This window comes from Chelonia mydas, chromosome 6, assembly GCF_015237465.2.
Source record: "Chelonia mydas isolate rCheMyd1 chromosome 6, rCheMyd1.pri.v2, whole genome shotgun sequence".
NCBI classification, from domain to species: domain Eukaryota; kingdom Metazoa; phylum Chordata; order Testudines; family Cheloniidae; genus Chelonia; species Chelonia mydas.
The window spans coordinates 40,957,436-40,979,658 of NC_051246.2; the positions used below are offsets into that span (position 1 = coordinate 40,957,436).

Sequence of the window (22,223 nt, forward strand, 5' to 3'; positions counted from 1 at the left end):
GGATCGGTTAGGCAGTGGCAGCAGCTCCTGCCTCTGCTCAGAATGAGCGAATGCAAGCGGAGTGTTAAATTAGGATGCACTTACAAACTATTATATCTTTAGGCTGCGTCTTTCAGCACTAATGTTAAAATTGAGCCAGAGTCTGCATTCAGTTATGTGTGCCCAAGCCCAGTGACATGGAGCTGTGTGTTATGTCAAATGGTCATGTTTGTTGCCATTCCCCATCCCCATTATTCTTTCCACATTCGAGCTGTACACTGCAGTACCTATGGTTTTATACCTTCCTTTCCCCCCCCATAAATGAACAATTTGCATTAGTCTGGTGAACAGAGTCTGCTTTGTCATGCTCCTACATCTGTCTACCTCAAGTGGGCTGTGTTGGTGTGTCAGGATATGTTGTCCCCCTGAGCTAATACTGTATACTCCAGTAGTTACTAGGGTGACCAGACAGCAAATGTGAAAAATTGGGATGGGAATGGGGTAATAGGAGCCTATATAAGAAAAAGACCCCAAAATCGGGACTGTTCCCATAAAATTGGGACATCTGGTCACCCTAAGTAGTTACTTAAAAAGCACTCAAGCTCATGCCATGCCTAAAAGGGCCTTTAAAACGACAGCATTGACGTTAAAAATATTGCCAACTTCTTGAAAACTGTCTTTCAAGTATTCTTGCTTGCTTCATAATAATCTCCTTTAAACAGTTAACCTGTATGTAAAACTAGGTAACTCAGCAAGTAAAGTAGAGTAAGTTCATCGTGGTACAAAGCTAGCCTTTGCTATCTAAACAGCGACTGAATGAAAACCTTAATTGAGTGGAATGTGGTGACTATCGTTAGCCAAATCCCACTCACCTGAGTCCTGCTAGTAGCTCCCCTCATTTCAACAAGCCTACTTGTGTGACTAACGAGGGCCAGATGTGGCATCTTTTGTTGATTAGTCTATGACATTGGTTCTCAATGGGGGTGGGGAGGTACACAGTGGTCTTCCAGGGAATATGTCAACTCATTTGCTGAGTTTTACAACAGGCTACATTAAAAAGCACAAGCAAGGTCAGCATAAACTAACATTTCATACAGATGACTTGTTTATACTGCTTTATATATTATACACTGAAATGTAAGTACAATATTTATGTTCCAATCATTTTATTTTATATTTATATGATAAACATGAGGAAGGTAAGCAATTTTTCAGTAATGTGCTGTGACATGTTTATATATTTGTCTGATTTTGTAAGCAAGCAGGTTTTCAGGTGAGGTGAAACTTTGGGGTACACAAGACAAATCAGACTCCTGAAAGGGGTCCAGTAATCTGAAAGCCAATGGTGTATGACATATGGCAATGTACATGTAAAAAACTGATCAGTCCAATAGAAGCTCATACAAGCAATGGAATTTTCATAATAAAGATGTCTTTATTCCAAAATAATAATGTGTTAGCCAGACAACTACAAAACATCTACACAAGACTTTGGTAAGAAATAGATTCATGACTGCTTTCTCAGAAATTCCACAGGAAACAAAAACTAAAAACAAATGAACAAATTTTTTTTAAAAAAATTGTGTGTTAAAACCTATTGTACATTTAAGCCCCTAACTTTTCTTCCATTACATGTAAAGCTACTATAGCTCATGTTAGAAAATATAACATACACAATCTGATATGTGGGGTGTACAAAACTCTGGCGTGAGACCTGTGCTTTCAGTTGAAAACTGTATAATTCATGAGTTACAAGCAAGAACCATTTAAATGTTTTATTGATTTGATATGCAGTGAATATTATGCTACTGGAAAGTTTACATTAACAATGCAATCATTCTACGTACTATATATCAGAACTTTTTGTTTTCCTTAGAAAATCAACCTATTTTTTTGTTTGTGTATATATATAGATTTTTTATTTATTTTTTTTTTTACAAAAAGTAACAAGCTTAAATATTTTTTTGTATCAAGGTAGAAGAAAGTCAGCAAAGTGAACTGGGAAAAATGGATCAACAGAAAAATAATACGGTAAGCTGGATCTAGACAGAAACCACCACATCTCTAACTGCAAGCTATTTTGTGATTGCTAGTATTAAGAATGTGAAAACTCAAACATCCATAGCCTTGGTGAGCCAAAGAGGAATGACTGGAAATAACAGTGAGCTGTCCTGGGTAAGGGAAAATAAAGGAAGTTGGTTATTGAAATTGAACTAGAAACACAGTGTAAGGATTGCCAGAAGTTTTTCCTTATAGGCATGTTCAAATAATATCACATTTCATACATACTCGAGTATATATTTGGATTCAACTATTATCAGAACATCGCCAAAGGGAATAAACCTAACATTTAAAACCATCTGATGACATGGAACATACAGGAAGAATGCTAGTGACTGGGAACAGAGCATCGACAATTGATGACATTTTGTTACAGAAACTGGAGTGGCCTTTTACGTAGGTTTTGCAGAAGCATGAACAAGCCAGAAGGGCTTGCGAAGTAGCAGCACCCAATCCAGGAGAAAACAAAGAACTCTCACAGCCGACAGGACCACTGTGGGCTTGTCAGGTTAAAGAGGCACAGATCTGAGCTTCTAATGACTACCATCGACTGCTTGGCACCTGTTGGTGTAGAAGCTGTTACCAAGAGCAAGGGCTTGTAAAGAACATGTGGCATGGTTCTCATTTGCATCTGTGTTTCTACCCAGGGACAGCTCCTGGGAACCTCAGGGTTTAGTCTGGTACCCACCCTTTCTCCTGAAGAGGCTGTCTGATCACTCCTGCAGTATTTATGATATTCCATGGGGTCTTTTAGCTCAGATGGCTGCTTTGGATAGAATAGGCCAGGCAGGTAGGGACCATACATTTATTTGTGCAAACTTAGTGATCATGATAAAATGACCTGAGCTCTGTAAAATGCAAAGTGTTTGGTTTTCAGAGGTTAGTGAAAAACCTTTTTCTGGTTTGGCTCCGCAAGGTTTGCACCCACTGCTGCATTGGTCTTAACTTCATTCTGGGGTCAAGAGATGCAGCAAAATGTACTAAGGTATTAGGGAAGGCCCAGCAGGAGTTTTACAGAAAGAGGATGAAGGGAGCAGAGCCTCAGCCAGACACTCTGAGGGGCAGGGAAGGCTTCCTGCTGTTGTTGGAGAGAGAATGACACAAAAGTGGCAACAGTCCACATGAATTATGAAATTCAAAACCAGGTGCTCGATTTTGGGGCTTGTGACCAAGTATAAATGATCTGAATAAATTATCTACAGCTGGTTTAAAAGGAAATATAAAGTTTCATTTTTTCCCTTCATTTCTCTCAAACTTGTTTTTAAAAAGAGTTATCAACCAACAGTCTTTATTCTCAGTGCATCATTATTGATAAATAGGTTTATAATCCCTTTCTTGCACAAAAGTTACAAATGTACCTTTATTTCCCAATTTTAAATGTTGAAACCTTAAGAAATGAAGACTGACCAGTGCATTAGCAGGCCTGGGATCCAGCAGCTGGTCTCTGTCCGGGGATAGTACTGGATGCTTCAGAGGAAAGGTGTGAAAAATCTCAAGGCAGTAACATACATTAGGTATGAGAAGTTACTTTCTGACCTTTGGCAGCTAGTGGGTGGCTTAGGCTGTCAGGCATGATTTTTATCTTAGGTAGTGAAACTTCAGGCCATAGTCCTATAATTCACAAATGTCTACGCATTTTAAAAATCCGCATAAACTGTTTGTTGCAAGAATATATCCTATGGCTGTGAATGTCACAGACTGATTATGCATCAAGTAACACACAAAAATCCTTCTATTAGTTTTCAGTTGGCTGCTCCCCCCATCTGTGCATAAGGTATATCTCAGCACCTTTGCAACACCATTCATTGTTTTATATACCTCTTCACTAAACTATTCCTAATTTTTCAGTCTCTCACATGGAAGTCCTTCCATGCCATAATCATTGCCTTTGTCTTTCTTTAGACCTCCTTGTCTTTCTAGACCTCCTTTTGGAGATGGTGGTGGGCAGAACTGAACATGGTGTTCAAGATTAGGGTTCACACTGTCCGTATTTTTCCTGTGTGTGATTTTTTTATCACCACTGCTCATTGAGCAGACACTGTTACTGAGCTATCCAGACTGATGCCTTTGTATCTGAGTTGTTTAAAGAAGTATGGGGATCCTCATGAAGAAAAATATATAGGATAGTAACTATTCAATACTAGTTTAACCCTCATGGTGGGAAGAGATAAATATGTACCTTTAATATTATTGAACCAGCATTATTGAAATTATTCCTTGGCACAGTTGTGTAATCACATAGGCACTGCTTTGGATATTTTGAAATCAAATCAAATGAGACAATTCCTTCCACGCGTGAAACATGTCACTTTAACTTAGTTACATTAATATGCATGCACCCCATGTCTGTACAGGGAATATTTCTATATGGCTATTGCATATCCACAGAGATGTTTTTATTTCAGAGTTAAATGACTCACAATGACTTACTAGTTTTATGCATTAAGGGCTAGCTGGAGTATCAAGGAACCACTCTCAGCATACATTTGTGAGGAAATATTTATAAAATATATTTCTTGCACCAGCAAGACTAAGAAGCAACCCACACTGCAAAAATGAAGACTAATATACACCATTTGTATATATTTTTTTAAAAAATCAAACCATGGTTGACTTTCCATTTAGCTCAGACTCCATCACTTTGCAGCCTAGGGTTTTGCTAACAAGAGTGAACATTACATGCTCTTATCTCCTTCTTGTCTTTGCAGCTGGTAAACTGAGTGCTTTTGAACCTCTTCTTTACTGTCATGAAGCGTTCCTGAATTCCACCGCCACAAAGTTTGGTACATTCTGACCAAGCAGTCCATGGTCTCATCTTACAACCTAAAAATAAAAACATTTATCAATGCTATTTTAGCTAGCTTTTCATCTCTATCTCCCCGGTGTATGTACGCATACACACTCTCAATATTTTATTATTGTAGCACTAAAAGGCTCCAGTCAGGTCCAGTCTAGGCCCCATTGTGGTAGGCGCTGTACAAAAGACAATTCCTTCCCCCAAAAGTTTTCATCTACCTGTTATAACCTAGACTGTAATTACCAGAATGTGCGGAACAAGGTATCATTCAAACAAGCATATAATAATCCGGCAAGCGTTAGCATCGCACATGATATAGCTAATCTTAGGGAGCCATGTTTGAAAATATTGCGCCAGTCGAGAGCAGCCCGAGCATTAGAAATTTGATCCAGATTTGGATTAGAACGTCCCCGTAGACCAGGGATGTTGGTATTGGAGTTTTGCTAAAGCCTAGCATAGAAAAAGATGCTAGCTAAGACATTTATAGCTGGATTTAGGACAAATTTTGCCACAGTTCAACGTAATTGGAGCTGGAGTTTTTAGTCAGTGTTAGCTTTTTTGGTGGTCTGGCAATAAAAGGAACTCTCTGCCAGATGAGTCTAATAGCTGAATGTTCCACAACTCATTGTTTGTACGGAAGGACCTTACTGAGAAAGAACAAGATATTCTTAGAGATGCACAAACATAACCCGTTTTCTTTCGGGAACGGGTTAAAAGCTCTCTAGTTGCAACTTGCTACTGAAGTTCAGATCTGACCTTCAGTGCTGAAAGATGAAAGCCGAGAACACAAGCCCACTGTAACTTGGTTGAAGCTTTTTCTAGAACGTAATGCTATTGCAGTGGCGTGCTGCTACTCACAGACTTGTGCCTGTTATGAACAAAGGTCAAGCTGCCATGAGTAGCCTAAGGAATGTGGATAACACACACCTGGATACAGCTCACCATCTACATCTTCCTTGGCATGTTCACTTCTCCTTTTCTCACGGGCTTCTTTCCACCGCCTTTTCTCTAGACCTGGACCTCTCAAGCATTTTCTTATTCGGCATTTTTTACGTTGGACAGTTTCTGGGCATGGCGCTCCTCCAAACTGTGGTTCCATTTTAATCATTCTTGTCCTGATCATATGACCTTTTCCACAGGATTTATTGCATTCAGACCACTTGGACCACTCGGTTAATTCACAGTCAATGGCTGTAAAGAAAGAAATACTGGCAATTGTAACAACTCTTTGGGACCTAACCAGATGATGTAGAAGCAAAATATGGCTTTGCCTAATGAGCTTTCATACCCAAAATACGTGAACATGATGATTCACCCAGTCTTCAGAGTAAGTTTTGAGAGAAAACACATTAAAAATCTCTGCGCAATCAGGAGAAAATACTTTGCATTAGCTGCCACTCCCTCAACCATCCCGGGAAAGAATAGTGCTGAGAGGTCACCAACTTTAAAAAAAAGAATAGTCCTGTTCCTCCTTAAATGCTCTGCTCTGGTGGCAGGAAAGAAGGTTTTGACCATCTATTAGTCCATTTTCAATAGTTTCCTCTGGAGTAATACACACCACCCCAAACATCATATGAGTAAAGATGTTAAATAATGAATACGGTGCACCCATATAGGACCTGCTCTCCAAGAATCTCAAAGCATTTTACTAATAGTAATGAATATTAAGAATAGTCACATGATTTAAGCAAGTATTGTTATCCCCATTTTACAGCTGGTGAAACTGAGGCACAGAGCTTTTTAACTTTAGTTTTTTTACAGTCCCAGAACAAATCAGTGAAAGAGACAGGACTTGAACTTAGATTTCCTGAATCATAGTTCCACACTGTAGGCACAGGGCCATTGATACCCCAAAAGTCTGTATTCAGGACTTTCCAGCATTGCTTTAAAAATCAAACTCTCACTGACTGACTAACACTCAAAAAGCAGAAATAATCATATTTATTCCAAAAAAATAATTTGTAAATTATTTAAGAAGCATTCAGTTACAAAATTGCATCATAAGAATTTGTGCCGGGGGTTATAGCCAGTGCTGTCTCTGGCTAAAAATGCAGGGCATTATAATACTTGGCTGGCAAAGAGTACAATACGAATATTTTATCACATCCATCAGTAAGGGCTTCCCCTCTGTCTTGCTTTTCTTAAGAAATGCAAAGCAGCAATAAGAGGGCAGCTGGGGATTCTGTCATGTGCAGGAAATCTCAGGTGGTATATGAGGCTCTGCAGCACTTGGTCGTAGTCCCCATTGGCCTAGAGATGTGGTTGGAGGAAAAGATGTTGGATATATGACTTTCTTGTGATTGTGGGCCAATGGAGCATCCCCTAGGGGGCTATGCTAAGTGGCAATTTAGAGCAGCCCAGTTCTAATTACACACACACACAGATCAGAGAAACAGGAGCATAGTTTTAAGCCACACTGCCCCTGGGTGCTAAACTTGAACCAAACCCAAGGCCCAACATTTTACTTGCTTGCTATTGGAGACTGGAAGAAATTATTCATTTGGAAAAAATCATGGTTTCACTAACTCTTTACTGGCCTGGCATGGAGTTGGGTAGGTTGAACTAATTTCCAAATCCACTATCATCTGAACTATTCGTGGACTAAACTGTGTTTTGCCAAAGTCCCCCCACCCACATCTTGTTATTGTCTCTCATGGCTTATGTCATGGTGTCAGTCAAGTTCCTAGTGCTCAGGAGACACCATCATAAAAATCACATCAACAATTGGCAAGAAGTGACACCCTTAGTGGTAGACTCAGCAGAGGCCAAGAATGCCTGGTCCTTCCACCCCTCTAGGTTTAAGATGGAAGCTGGGGTTGCTGCTTCCCATACTGTCCTTGTTCCACTAAGGAGAAGATTGTGAATGGCTGAATTTTCATTCATAGAAAGAGGTCCATGGACATGCTGTTATATTTCATAACTACAACAATAAGCAGAAAGAATCCAGTTATATTTCCTTAAAGGGAACAGTTAGTAAGGAGCTAAGATGTGGCATGAAAAGACGGCAAGGTGCTCATTTTTTAATAAATCTGGCGCTGTGGGAAATATGTATACTTTGAGCGAAAGACACTGCACATGCTAAGTGCCCTCTCTATCTCACATATTAGGTGAGGGTAACTTTGCCTGGACTGGATTACCTGTGGAGATGAAGCACACTGGATATTTTAATAATGGGTTATTGCTCATTTCAGTAGTATATTGTCAAATATGCACATTGTATGCAGGTCACACAATATGTATCTGAGTACCAGGATAGTCTAATGTAGCTCATGGAGTATGAAACAAGAAATCTATAAAGCACACAGAACAGCCCCTTAAATATTCATACCGCCATTTGGGGAGGCCCTGGGGTTTTTTCCTCTGCCACAGTGGATTACCCTGTGGGGCAGTTTATCTTCACCATGATGGGCCTGCTGTCTCTCCCAGCTGATAGTACCCTTTATAGGTCCTCTTAATCAGCTGTGCAGACCTCTCAAAGTCCTTCACGCTGCACATATTCAGCATCTTCCAGACTTCATTTCCGAAGGAGTCAAAGTTACAGACTCTCTCCCCATTGACCAGATGGGGTTGGGCAGCCGTATAGCTGTACAAGCACCCCGAGGAGGCAGGCACACCCTCAGGTCCCAAGCAGCAGGCAGTGGGTCTGGAGCACAGCCACCCCAGCTCTGTCCAGGCTCCACAGCACAGACGAACCATGGCGCCACGTGTTGATGCTTAGGCTACGTCTACACTAGGGGCTAGGCATGTGATTCCCAGCTTGTGCAGACATCCTAAAAATAGTAGTGTCATCATGGTAGCCTGGGCAGCCAAGCCATGGACTAGCCAGGCCGAAAGCAAACCTGCCTGAACCGCATGGGTGCGTACTCAATACGGCTAGCCACCGCTTGCTGCTGTCCACACTATTTTTACTGTTCTAGCTCAATGAGTGGGAGCATGAGTATATTTACACAAGCTGGGAATCACACCCTCAGCTTGTAGTGTAGATTTAGCCTTAGTTTGCGGAACATGTGAAATTAGCCTTCCTCTTTCAGCGCGGTTCCTACACTTACGGCACTCTGGAAGCATGCACTTCTCCACTTGCTCCAGCTCCTCATTACAGTCTCCAAGCTCAGCTGCAGATTTCAGCATCCTTTGCCGGGTCCTCATTCCCTTCCCACAAGTGACACTGCAGTCACTCCATTCAGACCAAGGGGAGAGCATACAGGGAATGGTATCTAGTGCATGAAAAGAATGATTAGCAAAAATAAAGAATCCCCATTATGCTGACAAGTTATTTAAACACAAAGCTTTGAAAGAATTAAATCTGAGCATTTGAAGAAGGGAAGCAACCCCTATTTCTTGTATTTTGCTGTTAGCTTGCTTTTTGTTTTATTCAAGTGAACTTGATGTTCCTACAAAAGCTCAGATGAAACCAAATTTTTTTTCAGGTTAACTATTAAAAATGTTTCTCTGCAAACTTTTTTCCACTTTGTTTCTGCAGAGACTCAATGCATGAGAATCAAAATACTCAAGAAAGGTACTTGTGGGCCCATTTGAAACTAGGAACTTCCTGTGAGAGAGCTTGATCTTGTGACATTTATAACAGTCTGATTCCAAAACAAAGAACTCATCAGGGGCTGGAAACAGTATTTCATTCTAGACTTTTTTATTCCTTTATAGTAGGGGTGGGCAAACTTTTTGACCTGATGGCCACATCTGGGTATGGAAATTGTATGGCGGGCCATGAATGCTCAGAAAATTGGGGGTTGGGGTGGGGGTAGGGTTCCGGCTGGGGGTGCAGGCTCTGGGGTGGGATTGGGGATGAGGGTTTGGGGGTGCAGGAGATTGCTCCAGGCTGGGACAGAAGGGTTTGGAGGGTGGGAGGGGGATCAGGACTGGGGAAGGGGGTTCGGGTACAGGCCCGGGCAGCATTTACCTCAAGCAGCTCCCGGAAGCAGCAGCATGTCCCTCCTCTGGCTCCTACGCAGAGGTGCAGCCAGGCGACTCTGCACGCTGCCCTGTCCGCAGGTGCCACCCCTGCAGCTCACATTGGCTGCAGTTCCCGGCCAATGGGAACTGTGGGGGCAGAGTGCAGAGCCTTCTGGCTACCCCTACATGTAGGAGACGGAGGGGGGACATCCTGCTGCTTCTGGGAGCTGCGCGGAGTGGGGTCCAACCCCGCTCCCCGGCTGGACCGCCAGAGTGGGGCAAGCCCTGGACCCCGCTGTCCGGTGGGAGCTCGAGGGCTGGATTAAAACATCTGGAGGGCCAGATGCAGCCCCTGGGCCATAGTTTGCCCACCCCTGCTTTACAGCAACAGTAATTACTTAAGGCAGTGGGTATTCCACTATGGAATACTTATGGGTGCCAACAGGTACTTTGCTAATATACATGTGTATAGCACCTGGCAATGATACTGTGATATTCTGAAAGCATTGCTCTGAAAAAGTAATACGGCCATAGCAGTGAATAATTTTTCTGGAACTGATATGTCATCCTTTGGGTGGAAGTGGTACCAATGCATGTTCTCTTGAGGCAGGGAATCTGGTGCAGGGAAAAGTTGGGAATGTTTCCTGTTAGACACATTATTTGATGTGCTCAAACAATGTGTCATAAGAGTTGTCATACTTCTGTGTGTGACAAGTGGCTCGTAGACACTTACGGCACTCTGGCATCATGCATTTCTCCACCTCGGTAGTTTCTGTATTGCACATGGATCCATCAGCTGGAGTCATCTTAATCATCCTATGTCGTTTTTTCATTCCTATTCCACAGCTAGCACTGCATTCATTCCACTCTGCCCATTCCGTCACAAGGCAACTACTAGGAGCTATTTATAATGTAAAGAGAAAAAATCACTAATAGTACTCATCTAAGAAATGGTTCGTTTAGTGCTTTTGTTACGGATTGGATTTTGCAAGGCTAAATGAAATACTTACAACACTCCTCATTTACAGTACATTTCTCAGTTTCTTCAGTAGGTACTTTGCACATCGAGCCGTCATCAGGAAATTGTTTCACGTATCTCTCTCTAGATCGCATTCCCATTCCACAGGAAACAGTACAGGGGGACCATGTAATCCATTCAGACATCATGCAAGTGGAACCATCTAAAATACAGAGGAGAATTTCAATTACCTACGCTGAGATTGCCACACCTTTGCCTGATAAATCTCATCTACCCTCCCCCCCACCCTTCTTTTCAGATTTCCATATTTCTGTTTATCCACTATATCTCATTTCTGTCTCCTGTCTTATTCTGCCATTTCCTCCATTCCTCACTTCACTCCTTTCTTCTTGCTACTCCTCCTTAACCTTCAAACATACACTCAAACAGCCTACTGAATTGCAATAGTGAACACAGAGGACCGCATTTTTTAAGGGCACTCCATAATTTTCCACATGGGTGTTTCCAGTTTTGAACACACAAACACATATGCATGTACTTTTCGTCAACCATCATCACTTACACCCAGAGATGGGACCATGCAGTTACAATAGAAGATTGGACCTCCAAGTTGAAATGCCCTCCCCCGCAAAAATATTACATTTTATCCCCTCCACTCTTTCCTGTTTTGTTACCTTCATCACTACAGCCTGGGCCCATACATGGCTGAAAATCCTGGGTATCTGGACAAGGCACACTGAGGTCCAGCTGGGCTTTAAGCATTCTCTGCCTCATCCTCTTGCCCTTATCACAAGTGGAGGAGCTGCAGGCTGACCATGGGGACCAGTTTGAGTAAATGCAAGTCTCAGGGGTGTCATCTAAAATCAATCAAAAGCAGAACATGTCAACAATGGGTTAGTCTCCATTTATGCGTCTTCACTTGGTTGGTGACTTCACGAGATGTTTAACATGATTGGTTCCTTGCTGGCTAATGAAGCATTTCACTGTTTTAAATTTCACTCAGCTGGCACCTTTGTGTGATGCAGCTTGGAATTCTTCCTTGTGTTAGGATATTAATAAGTTTGTTTTAATTCCTCCCAGAGAGTCACCTGTACTGTACATTTCTAACAGATGGGACAACTGTTGCCAAACTTCTGTGGGCACCACGGTGGTTCTGTGCAGGATGCCAGGCCAAAAAGCCGCAACAGAAAGAATGGAAAACTGCATCACTGTGACTTTCAGTGGGACTTGTGCTCTTAAGTCACTTAAGTGCTTTTGAAAACCCCACCATTGTCAAAAAAATCCACATAGCAGAACGTAATTAAAAAGTACCTTCTTCTTTCTCTTCTGGAACAAGATCTGCTACAATGTCATCTACATTATCAGGGATGATATTGCATTGCTCTCCCTGCAAGGAAAGAGTGGTAAAGATTTAAATTAGGAAAGTAATGGGAATAAACCAGTAGGTGTTGGCAGGATGTAAAACCAGTTGCTAGAAGCTACACAGTAACACAAGCAGGGTTCTGTGCTCCAGGACCTTAAAAGTTGTAAAACTACAGGAGTTATTTACGCTTGTATGCAGGGGGCTAGCACAAATCCTATAACTCTCTCAATTTCAGTAAGGCTTAAATGCTGCATACACATTGTGCTGGCCTGTTTCACAGTGGGGAATTTCACCTCTAGAGAATTTAAAATATAGGCAAGAAATAGCAACTGGCTATATAGGTTGGGATTTCCAAAAGCGTATGTATACATCTAAGGAAAACAACCTGAAACGCTGATATGCGAAGAGAATGGGAAAGCTGGCTAGAAAAAATGCACAGAGAAACCTAAGTGTGAGAGTAGAGAGCAAACTAAAATGCCTGCAGTTTCATACAGTGGCAGAAACAATGTAGTTTGGGACTGCATATGCAGGGGCCTTACATCACAAAGAAGGATACGAATGGCACCTCTGAGTACACTGGTGGTGGGGTTACACATAGAATGCAGTGTACAGTGAGCTTAATAAATTGGGAGGAATTTGGAGAAGAGCAACACCAGTGATTAAAGGTCTGCATATATTCTTTTGAGGGAAGATAAAAAGAGTCTATGCCCAAACCATAACTAAGGACCTGCAGGTCTGAATCGGTGCTGATGTGGTTCTAAATTACAATGAAGACAAGAATATATTCAAGTGGTCTAAAAAGCAGAAAGAGCAGTGACTTCTTTAGGAGGATCCCCTATGAAATAACAGAGACAAATAGGATGAAACTAAGCCAAAGGAAAAGTAGCTTGAGTGTCAGGAAGCATTTCTTAACACAGGCATCCACAAGACCATGGAATAAGCTCCCAAGGGAAGTATTAGAAAGTCCATCACTTGAATCATTTAACGGTTGGACGGGCAAAGAACTGGAGAACATACTGTAAGGTTCCATTCTGCATTGGCAGGGGACTAGATTATGTGACTAATCACATTAGGTTTTTCATTTCTAATCTCCATGCTTCTATGAAAAAGAAGTACTAAAATATGCAGCGGTGGATGTTTCTATCAGAATAAGGAACAGTAGATTAAAAGGGTTTCAACCGTTTAAAAAAATCCATAAAATATATTTAAATTTTATTTCGTCTTTACTGCTGCCTTTTAGAATTTTATATTGCTACCTTTCGTGCAATTCTCTCAATGACAACTCTGGCCACCACTGCTATAGACCCTCCTTCTGGATCATAAAAGGGACTCTGAGGGTGATCAAGGCTCGTTAGTGGTCTTATCTTCTCTTGAGGAATTGTAGGCTTGTTGGGTGACTGCAATCAGAAAGAAACAGATACAAATATAGATTAAAAAGGAATAAAAACACATGTATTTTGAATAATAGAATTCAACACAATGTAATTCATACACAGAAGTTAGAGCTGCTTCTGAAATGTTCAATAGGAAAATATCCCTTTTCAATGGAATGCATTCTCCCATAGCAACGGCCGTCCAGTATGCAGTATTTCTGTAAATCTGTGGAACTAGAATTTAACTGATAATTCTGTTCATGATATGTGAGGTACAGTAGCACCCAGGTCACCCTACAGAACTGTGTTGGCTCTGCTGCTGTAACAGGAGAAAAATCAGTAAACACTTATTTTTGTCCTTGAAGACAGACAGTTATTGCTCTGAATACATACAGGGAGCAGATCTCAAATGAGACCATAATGTTTTTATTTGTAGTCACTTTTCCATATGGAACTTCCCTTTAGTGTCACAAAGAAAGAGAGAGAAAAGAGGAGAGAATGCATCTGTGGATGGAGAGAGACGAAACCAAAGACATCCATAGTGAAACCTCCCTCACGTCAGTGACTTTACAACAGAGATGAATTTGTCACAGCATGTTTAAAATTACAGGTAAGAAACAAACAACTCAATATTATTTCTTCAGCATATTTCAAAGCTTCGACTTGTTTTTAAGTTTTGTGATCCATAAATGACCCTTAGTAATTATTTCTTTAAAATAGTAGTGGCCAGACTGAGAACCAGAATTTGACTGGAAATCCCTGGGGGGAAAAGGGCACATTGTGGGAGAGGATTTTTTTTAATTTAATTATTTGTTTTCTCTTTGTGTAGAAAGCTGGACAAACACTAGGACCCAAGCTAGACAACACATTGTTTAATTGTTTATCTTAGAGACATATTTAAGCTATTGCACTTAAGACAAGTTCAGGACAAATGGTATACTATGCTATTCAGTATGCTATTTCTTCTCTTGCAGATTAAGAACAAAATCCTACTCTTACTATTTGGAGCCATAGTGGGGAGGGGAAGAGAAAACAATCTTATGAACCCAATAAATTTAGAACATAAGCATTTCCCCATCCCCTAAACATTTAGGTTGCAGTTGAGAGAAACCAGGTAGGGTGAGAATATAGATCTTGAAAGCAAATCCATCCTAATTCCTTGCCCCTGACATTTTAAATGCATAATTGTAATCATTGAAGTCCTATTTTATATTACAATACATTGTAACCAACAACAGTTGAGGAGAGCAAAAGCTTTCTGAGCTTAAGTTACATTTTGAACAGCACATTAGGAGACAGATCCTCAGCTGGGTAAACAATAGCTTCATTGATGTCACTAGGGCTATGACAATTTACACCCCCGGTTCTGCATTCTAGGTACTTTATCTTTGTCTTCCTAACAAATGTCTTTGTTTTTATTATGTCATATACCAGGAGAGGGGGGAGAGGCTTCGTGAGCCTAAAACCGCACTCAAAAAAGTGATGAGACTAAAAACTAGGCAAAAAGTTTCTCTTTTGGAAAGCATGCTATATAAATGTGTGAGGGGCTGGGCAAAAGTATTCGGTGCCCAAACAGGCCTGCCCCATTAAAACCTATTTTGAGTCTCTGCATGCACATTCTCATTAATTGAGCTCATATATATATTGAATGCAAACTCACAGTTAATATAAAAATCAAACCACCATTGAATTTTTCTGTTGATCCCTAGCTAGTGTCTGGTACACTTTGAAGTTTACCTGACCATGCTCAGAATGCTCTTCCAGGTCATAACTATTTCAGAACAGTGGTGGTGTCTGATCTCAGAAAACAAACCAAATGGTTTGCTTTGCACATAATTGCATTGCATATTTGTCCTGCAGTCTGCCTCAAGACATGAAAAACACGGAATGGCTAAAATGGAATGGAGAACACTTTTTTTTTCCTTCTTGGACGTTTGTTTTGTTTTACATCTGAGATCAGTCAAGAGGTCAGCAATAAAAACTTTGTATGTCTGCATCTTGCCATAAAAACGCGTCACTGAAATGGGTAGAGAACTAGAGCAATAGCTAGAGAAGTGGTGGAAAATTTAGTATTAACAACTGTCTTTTACATCAACTTTGTTTTCTGACAAAAACAGAAAAAGTTTGTTAAAAATGTCCACTGTACATAAAAAATGTGTTTTGGGACAGTCACAAGTCCAAAATAATTTTTATTAGCAAACACAATTCTGTTTGGAGCTGGAGAGTAAAATAAGGCATTATTTTAACTGTGTGAATTCTCAGGGAACATTCATCAACCTAATCACTTTCGGGTAATTTACAACATAAATATGAGCATCGTTAGTTACTTGTATTGTGGTAATGCCTAGAAGTCCCAACTGAGATTAGGGACCCATTGTGCTAGGAACCATACAAACATATAGTGAGAGACATAACTAATAAAAGGCAAGATGAAAAGAACAAGATCTTTAGATCTTCACCTGTATGCACTACTCTAATTACAAATTGCTTTAATTCTTTATATTAAATAGCACTAGCTTTTATAAATTATTAATCTATTTTTTTCCTGATGCCTTTTCATACCAGAAGCCCAGGGTTTTGGAGTTAGTGGATTTCATGAATGGTGTCATATTTTACTGTTGGAGGATGAGTACAGTTAGCAGCCAGGTGGCAGGAGAGGCACATTTCATGTCAGCAACTGAGGAGTGAACGTAATGTCCTGATTGCTTTGCTTTACCACAGACGACAGGAATCTTCCACTCGATGCATACATTATTTTTGCTTGTTTGTTTTTTTCAAAACAGATTTACTGTATTGCAAACATAACCATGCAGGGGACAGTGTAAGAACAGAAGAGCTGCAGCTGAAAAATAATTCTGGTGATAAGTGGAAAGGCAGGTGTGTGGAGGCACAAACATATAGGAATCAATCAAAAATCTCAACTGCATTTTCTCTCTGTGCAGTTACTCATGATCATTTAGGTAGCTGTAGTGTGATCACTCCACAACAGGATATCTGAGTCAGCCAAAACTTTAATTCTTTTGGTCCCCTGCAATTCTGTTCACATATTTCTCAAGAATCTTATCTCGTCCACGCACTGAGGTGCACAAGTTCTTGTCCCCAGTCATAATTTCTTTGCAAACCTTTGGGATGGTTCTCTATTCTATGTGCCTTCCCCCATGCTGTTGTTTTCTTTTTCATTTCCTCCTTTTCCAAGAATATCATCTGTTTTCGTAGCTACCTGTCTTTGCTACTGGAGTATAAAACTTTCTGGGAGATGTGGTTGGCTTTTGCTCAGCTTTTGTTGGCTGAGTCTATATGTTTAGCTCCATACACCATCCCAAGGATCACACAGATGCTGCAGACTGTTCTCTTATATATCCATAGCTTGATATAGAGTAATTATTTCCTTGCTGGTACAGATTTTGTAACAGATAAGAAAATAAGAACGGCCATCCTAGACCATACGGCTAGACTAGGCCATACAGACCAATGGTCCATCTAGCCCAATATCCTGTCTTCCAACAGTGGCCCGTGCCACATGCTTCAGAGAGAATGAACAGAACAGGACAATTATCATGTGATCCATCCTCTGTTGTCCAGTCCCAGGTTCTGGCAGTCAAAGGTTTAAGAATACCCACAGCATGGGGTCGTATCCCTGACCATCTTGGCTAATAGCCATTGACAAGCCTATTCCCCAGGAACTGATATAATTCTTTTTTGAACCAAAAATTTTATACTTTTGGCCTTCACAACATACCCTGGCAACAAGTTCCACAGATTGGCTATGCGTTATATGAAGAAGTACTTCCTTATATTTGTTTATACTTGCTGCCTATTAATTTCATTGCATGACCCCTAGTTCTTGTGTTATGTAAAGAGGTAACTAAACCTTCCTTAGTCACTTTCTCCACACCATTCATGATTTTATAGTTGTCTATCATATCCTCCCTCAGTCTTTTTTCTAAACTGAACAGTCCCAGTCTTTTAAATCTCTCCTTATATGTAAGCTGTCCCATACCCATAATCATTTTTGTTGCCCTTCTTTGTACTTTTTCCAATTCTCATTGTTTTTTGTTTTGTTTTGTTTTGTTTTTGAGATGGGATGACCAGAACTGCAAGCAGTATTCCAGGTATGGGCTTACTATAGATTTATATAGTGGTATTGTGATATTTTCTGTCTTATTATCTATCCCTTTCCTAATATTGTGTTAGCTTCTTGACTACTGCTGCACATGGAGCAAATGTTTTCAGAAACCTATCGATGATGACTCCAAGATCTCTTGTTTGAATGGTAGCAGCTAATTCAGACCCCGTCATTTTGTATTTATAGTTGGAATTGTTTTCTAATGTGCATGACTTTGCATTTATCAATGCTGAGTTTCATCTGCCATTTTATTGCCCAGTCACCCAGTTTTGTGAGATCCCTTTGTAACTATTCAGTCAGCTTTAGACTTAAGTATATTGAGTAATTTTGTATTGTCTGTGAACTTTGCCACCTCGCTGTTTAACCCCCTTTTCCAGATCGTTCCCAACATATCGTGTTCATCTGTGTGTCTGATAATACTGTAATTTACTATAGTTTCAACCAATTTTCCTGGTACTGAAGTTAGATTTACCAATCTGTAATTGCCAGGATCACCTCTGGAGCCTTTTTTACAGTTAGGCATTACATTAGCTATTCTCCAGTCATCTGGTACAGAGGCTGATTTAAACAGTAAGTTACATAACACAGTTAACAGTTCTGCAGTTTCACATTTGAGTTCCTTCAGAACTTTTGGGTGAATACCACCTGGTCCTGGTGACTTATTACTGCTTATTATTTATCATTTTATTCCAAAATCTTTTGGTTCAGGTGTGTGGCTCTCCCTCGTGTCCTCTGCAGTGAAGATTGATGCAAATAATTCATTTAGGTTCTCCACAACAACCTTGTCTTCCTTGAGTGCTCCTTTAGTGCCTCAATCATCTCAATCAGCCACATTGATTGTTTGGCGGGCTTCCTCTAGCCAGGTAATTGCTTTGGTCACCCAATGTTATTCTGTGTCCCAATATAATTGAGTTAAACTAGCACCCTGGGATTTTTGATGGCACATGGGTTAGTGTTAACACTTGTTGGGAAACTGAGTACTTACCTGTACTTAATTTTTAGTAACCTAAGTTCATTTTTCTTCAGAGAGCGGGGTCATCAGTGCACAACAATGTCACAAGAAGTATCTAAGAGCTCAGATTGGGGAAATCAGACACAATAAAAGATAACTATGCTACCAATGTCTGTTCCAATTGCCTTTCATTTTCCTATGAAAGGAATGATTTGCCGAAGATTAAGAGGTTTTCACGTAGTTGTGGATTATGAGCTTTCACTCTTAACAGCTATGTTAATTAAGGTAGAGTTTATGTTTTAAAGCCATTACAAGTATTACAACTACCTCATAGGTAACCCCACTGTCGGTACCAGCATCCCACGGTATCAGATCCTGAATGACTTTCTGAACCCAGCCACAATCCTTGGTACAGAGGTCTTCGGCTGACAGGCCTACATTCCAATCAGGACTGGGGCCTAGCATGGTAAGGAAAGACATCAGGTGACGAGTCCTGTCCACAGAAAATTCAGCAGAGGGAGCAGCTCTCCTGCAAATAAGAAACAGGAAGATAAAGTTAACCGCTCAAGTAAAGTTTGCTATTTGAGCAGCAATGAGATTTGTGCTTTAAATGGAGAAAAAATTAGTCAGCTCAGACACAACATGTATCTGAAATCTAGAGATAAACAGAGAGATGTGATAGGGTGAAGGCACAACTCAACTCTCATACACTGTATCCTTTTCAGCAGTGAGACAGCCTTTGTGTATTATATAATGAAATGGCTCTTACTTCATTCAAGCATGTTTACGGTTTATTGTGTCTCAATGGCTTGGAATTAAGAGTTGTGGCAAACTTACTTCATAGTCATGTAACAAAAAAGCCTTGTCAATATGTTCTCATATACCATAACAAATGAAAAACTTCAAGCGACGTAGTAGGAAGTACCATGAAGTAATATTCATTTTTGACTGTCAGGATATTTTTAATCAGCAATGCATTGTGGCTTCAATTTAAAAAGTGCCTAGAAGTGCAACTTAAAAAAACAATCATTAGTTAGATTTTCGTGCTCATGTGAGTGATTAACAGCACTGGCTAGACCAAGAGAATAATGCAGGCAGGCATTGTGCAAGTTTCTGCTAATATACATCAATGATGATGTGCAAGCACCCCTACTTGTCCAATATTTGCCAAAGATTCTCTCAAGGAGAGACTGTTAATCATGTGGTGCTTTGTGCTGTAGACCAATAACTATCAAATTCCTATTCAATTGGAAACTAAAACCAAATCTGAGCCAAAATCTCCATTCACATGTAAAACACTAGAATATTAACTCGTTTTGTCATCTTTCCTATGAACAGCAACTGCTAGGTTACTTTACATATAATTAGGGCTGTCAATTAATCACAGTTAACTCACGCAATTAACTCAAAAAAATTAATCACGATTAATTGCACTGTTAAACAATAGAATACCAGTTGAAATGTATTAAATATTTTTGGATGTTTTTCTACATTTTCAAGTATATTGATTTCAATTACAGCATGGAATACAAAGTGTACAGTGCTCATTTTATATTATTTTTTATTACAAATATTTGCACTGTAAAAATCAGAAAAATAAATAGCATCTGTCAATGCACCTCATACAAGTACTGTAGTGCAATCTCTTTATTGTGAAAGTGTAACTTACAAATGTAGATTTTTTTGTAACATAACTGAAATCAGAAACAAAACAGTGTAAAACTTTAAAGCCTACAAGTCCACTCAGTTCTACTTCTTGTTCAGCCAGTTGCTAAGCCCTGGTCTACACTAGGAGTTTAGGTCGAATTTAGCAGCATTAAATCGACGTAAACCTGCACCCGTCCACACGATGAAGCCTACTTTTTCGAAGTAAAGGGCTCTTAAAATTGATTTCCTTAATCCACCTCTGACAAGTGGATTAGCGCTCAAATCGGCCTTGCCAGGTCGAATTTGGGGTACTGTGGATGCAATTAGACGGTATTGGCCTCCGGGAGCTACCCCAGAGTGCTCTATTGTGACCGCTCTGGACAGCACTCTCAACTCAGATGCACTGGCCAGGTAGACAGGAAAAGGTCCACGAACTTTTGAATTTCAATTTCCTGTTTGCATGGACACCTGCAGCTTGCCACGCTGGCCAGAGCTCATCAGCAGAGGTGACCATGATGGAGTCCCAGAATCGCAAAAGAGCTCCAGCATGGACCGAATGGGAGGTATGGGATCTGATCGCTGTATGGGGAGAGGAATCCGTGCTATCAGAACTCCGTTCCAGTTTTCGAAATGCCAAAACATTTATCAAAATCTCACAGGGCATGAAGGACAGAGGCCATAACAGGGACCTGAAGCAATGCCGTGTGAAACTTAAGGAGCTGAGGCAAGCCTATCAGAAAACCAGAGAAGCAAACGGCCACTCCGGGTCAGAGCCCCAAACATGCTGCTTCTATGATGAGCTGCATGCCATTTTAGGGGGTTCAGCCACCACTATCCCAGCTGTGTTGTTTCACTCCTTCAATGGAGGCAACACAGAGGCAGGTTTTGGGGACGAAGAAGATGATGATGATGAAGTTGTAGATAGCTCACAGCAAGCAAGTGGAGAAACTGGTTTTCCTGACAGCCAGGAACTGTTTCTCACCCTGGACCTGGAGGCAGTCCCCCCCCGGACCCACCCAAGGCTGCCTCCCGGACCCGCCATGGGAAAAAAGGGACCTCTGGTGAGTGTACCTTTTAAAATAGTATACATGGTTTAAAAGCAAGCATGTTTAATGATTAATTTGCCCTGGCATTTGCGGCTCTCCTGGATGTACTCCCAAAGCCTTTGCAAAAGGTTTCTGGGGAGGGCAGCCTTATTCCACCCACCATGGTAGGACATTTTACCACACCAGGCCAGTAGCACGTACTTGGGAATCATTGTAGAACAAAGCATTGCAGTGTATGTTTGCTGGCATTCAAACAACATCCGTTCTTTATCTCTCTGTGTTATCCTCAGGAGAGTGATATCATTCACGGTCACCTGGTTGAAATAGGGTGCTTTTCTTAAGGGGACATGCAGAGGTGCCCGTTTCTGCTGGGCTGTTTGCCTGTGGCTGAACAGAAATGTTCCCCGCTGTTAGCCGGGGGGGATGAGGGGTGGCAAAATGCGACCTTGGAACGAAAGCACATGTGCTGTGTATGTAATGTTAACAGCAAGGTTTACCGTGAAAGAGTGTACCCATTGTTCTAGAAAATGTGTCTTTTTAAATACCACTGCCTCTTTTTTTTTCCTCCACCAGCTGCATTTGTTTCAATGATCACAGGATCTTCTCCTTCCCAGAGGCTAGTGAAGATTAGAAGGTGAAAAAAACGCACTCGTGATGAAATGTTCTCTGAGCTCATGGTGTCCTCCCACACTGACATAGCACAGATGACTGCGTGGAGGCAGACAATGTCAGAGTGCAGGAAAGCACAATATGATCGGGAGGAGAGGTGGCGGGCTGAAGAGAGTAAGTGGCGGGCTGAAGAGAGGGCTGAAGCTCAAATGTGGCGGCAGCGTGATGAGAGGAGGCAGGATTCTATGCTGAGGCTGCTGGAGGATCAAACCAATATGCTCCAGAGTATGGTTGAGCTGCAGGAAAGGCAGCAGGAGCACAGACCGCCGCTACAGCCCCTGTGTAACCAACCGCCCTCCTCCCCAAGTTCCATAGCCTCCTCA

At 41.0% G+C, this 22,223-nt stretch overlaps 1 protein-coding gene across 1 annotated transcript in view; it reads right to left on the reverse strand.

Annotated features, from left to right (window-relative positions):
- Positions 1–1,391: 1,391 nt before the first annotated feature.
- Positions 1,392–22,223, reverse strand: part of SPON1 (spondin 1) — a 315,776-nt gene continuing 294,944 nt past the window's right edge. The window contains exons 8-16 of the mRNA XM_037899871.2: positions 18,866–19,067; positions 13,344–13,484; positions 12,036–12,111; positions 11,399–11,581; positions 10,756–10,926; positions 10,479–10,646; positions 8,887–9,051; positions 5,765–6,028; positions 1,392–4,863 (exon numbers count right to left, since the gene is read on the reverse strand). Of these exons, the coding sequence (XP_037755799.1) occupies positions 4,700–4,863; positions 5,765–6,028; positions 8,887–9,051; positions 10,479–10,646; positions 10,756–10,926; positions 11,399–11,581; positions 12,036–12,111; positions 13,344–13,484; positions 18,866–19,067 (1,534 nt within the window). The 3' untranslated portion in view covers positions 1,392–4,699. The remainder of the gene's footprint in view (positions 4,864–5,764; positions 6,029–8,886; positions 9,052–10,478; positions 10,647–10,755; positions 10,927–11,398; positions 11,582–12,035; positions 12,112–13,343; positions 13,485–18,865; positions 19,068–22,223) is intronic.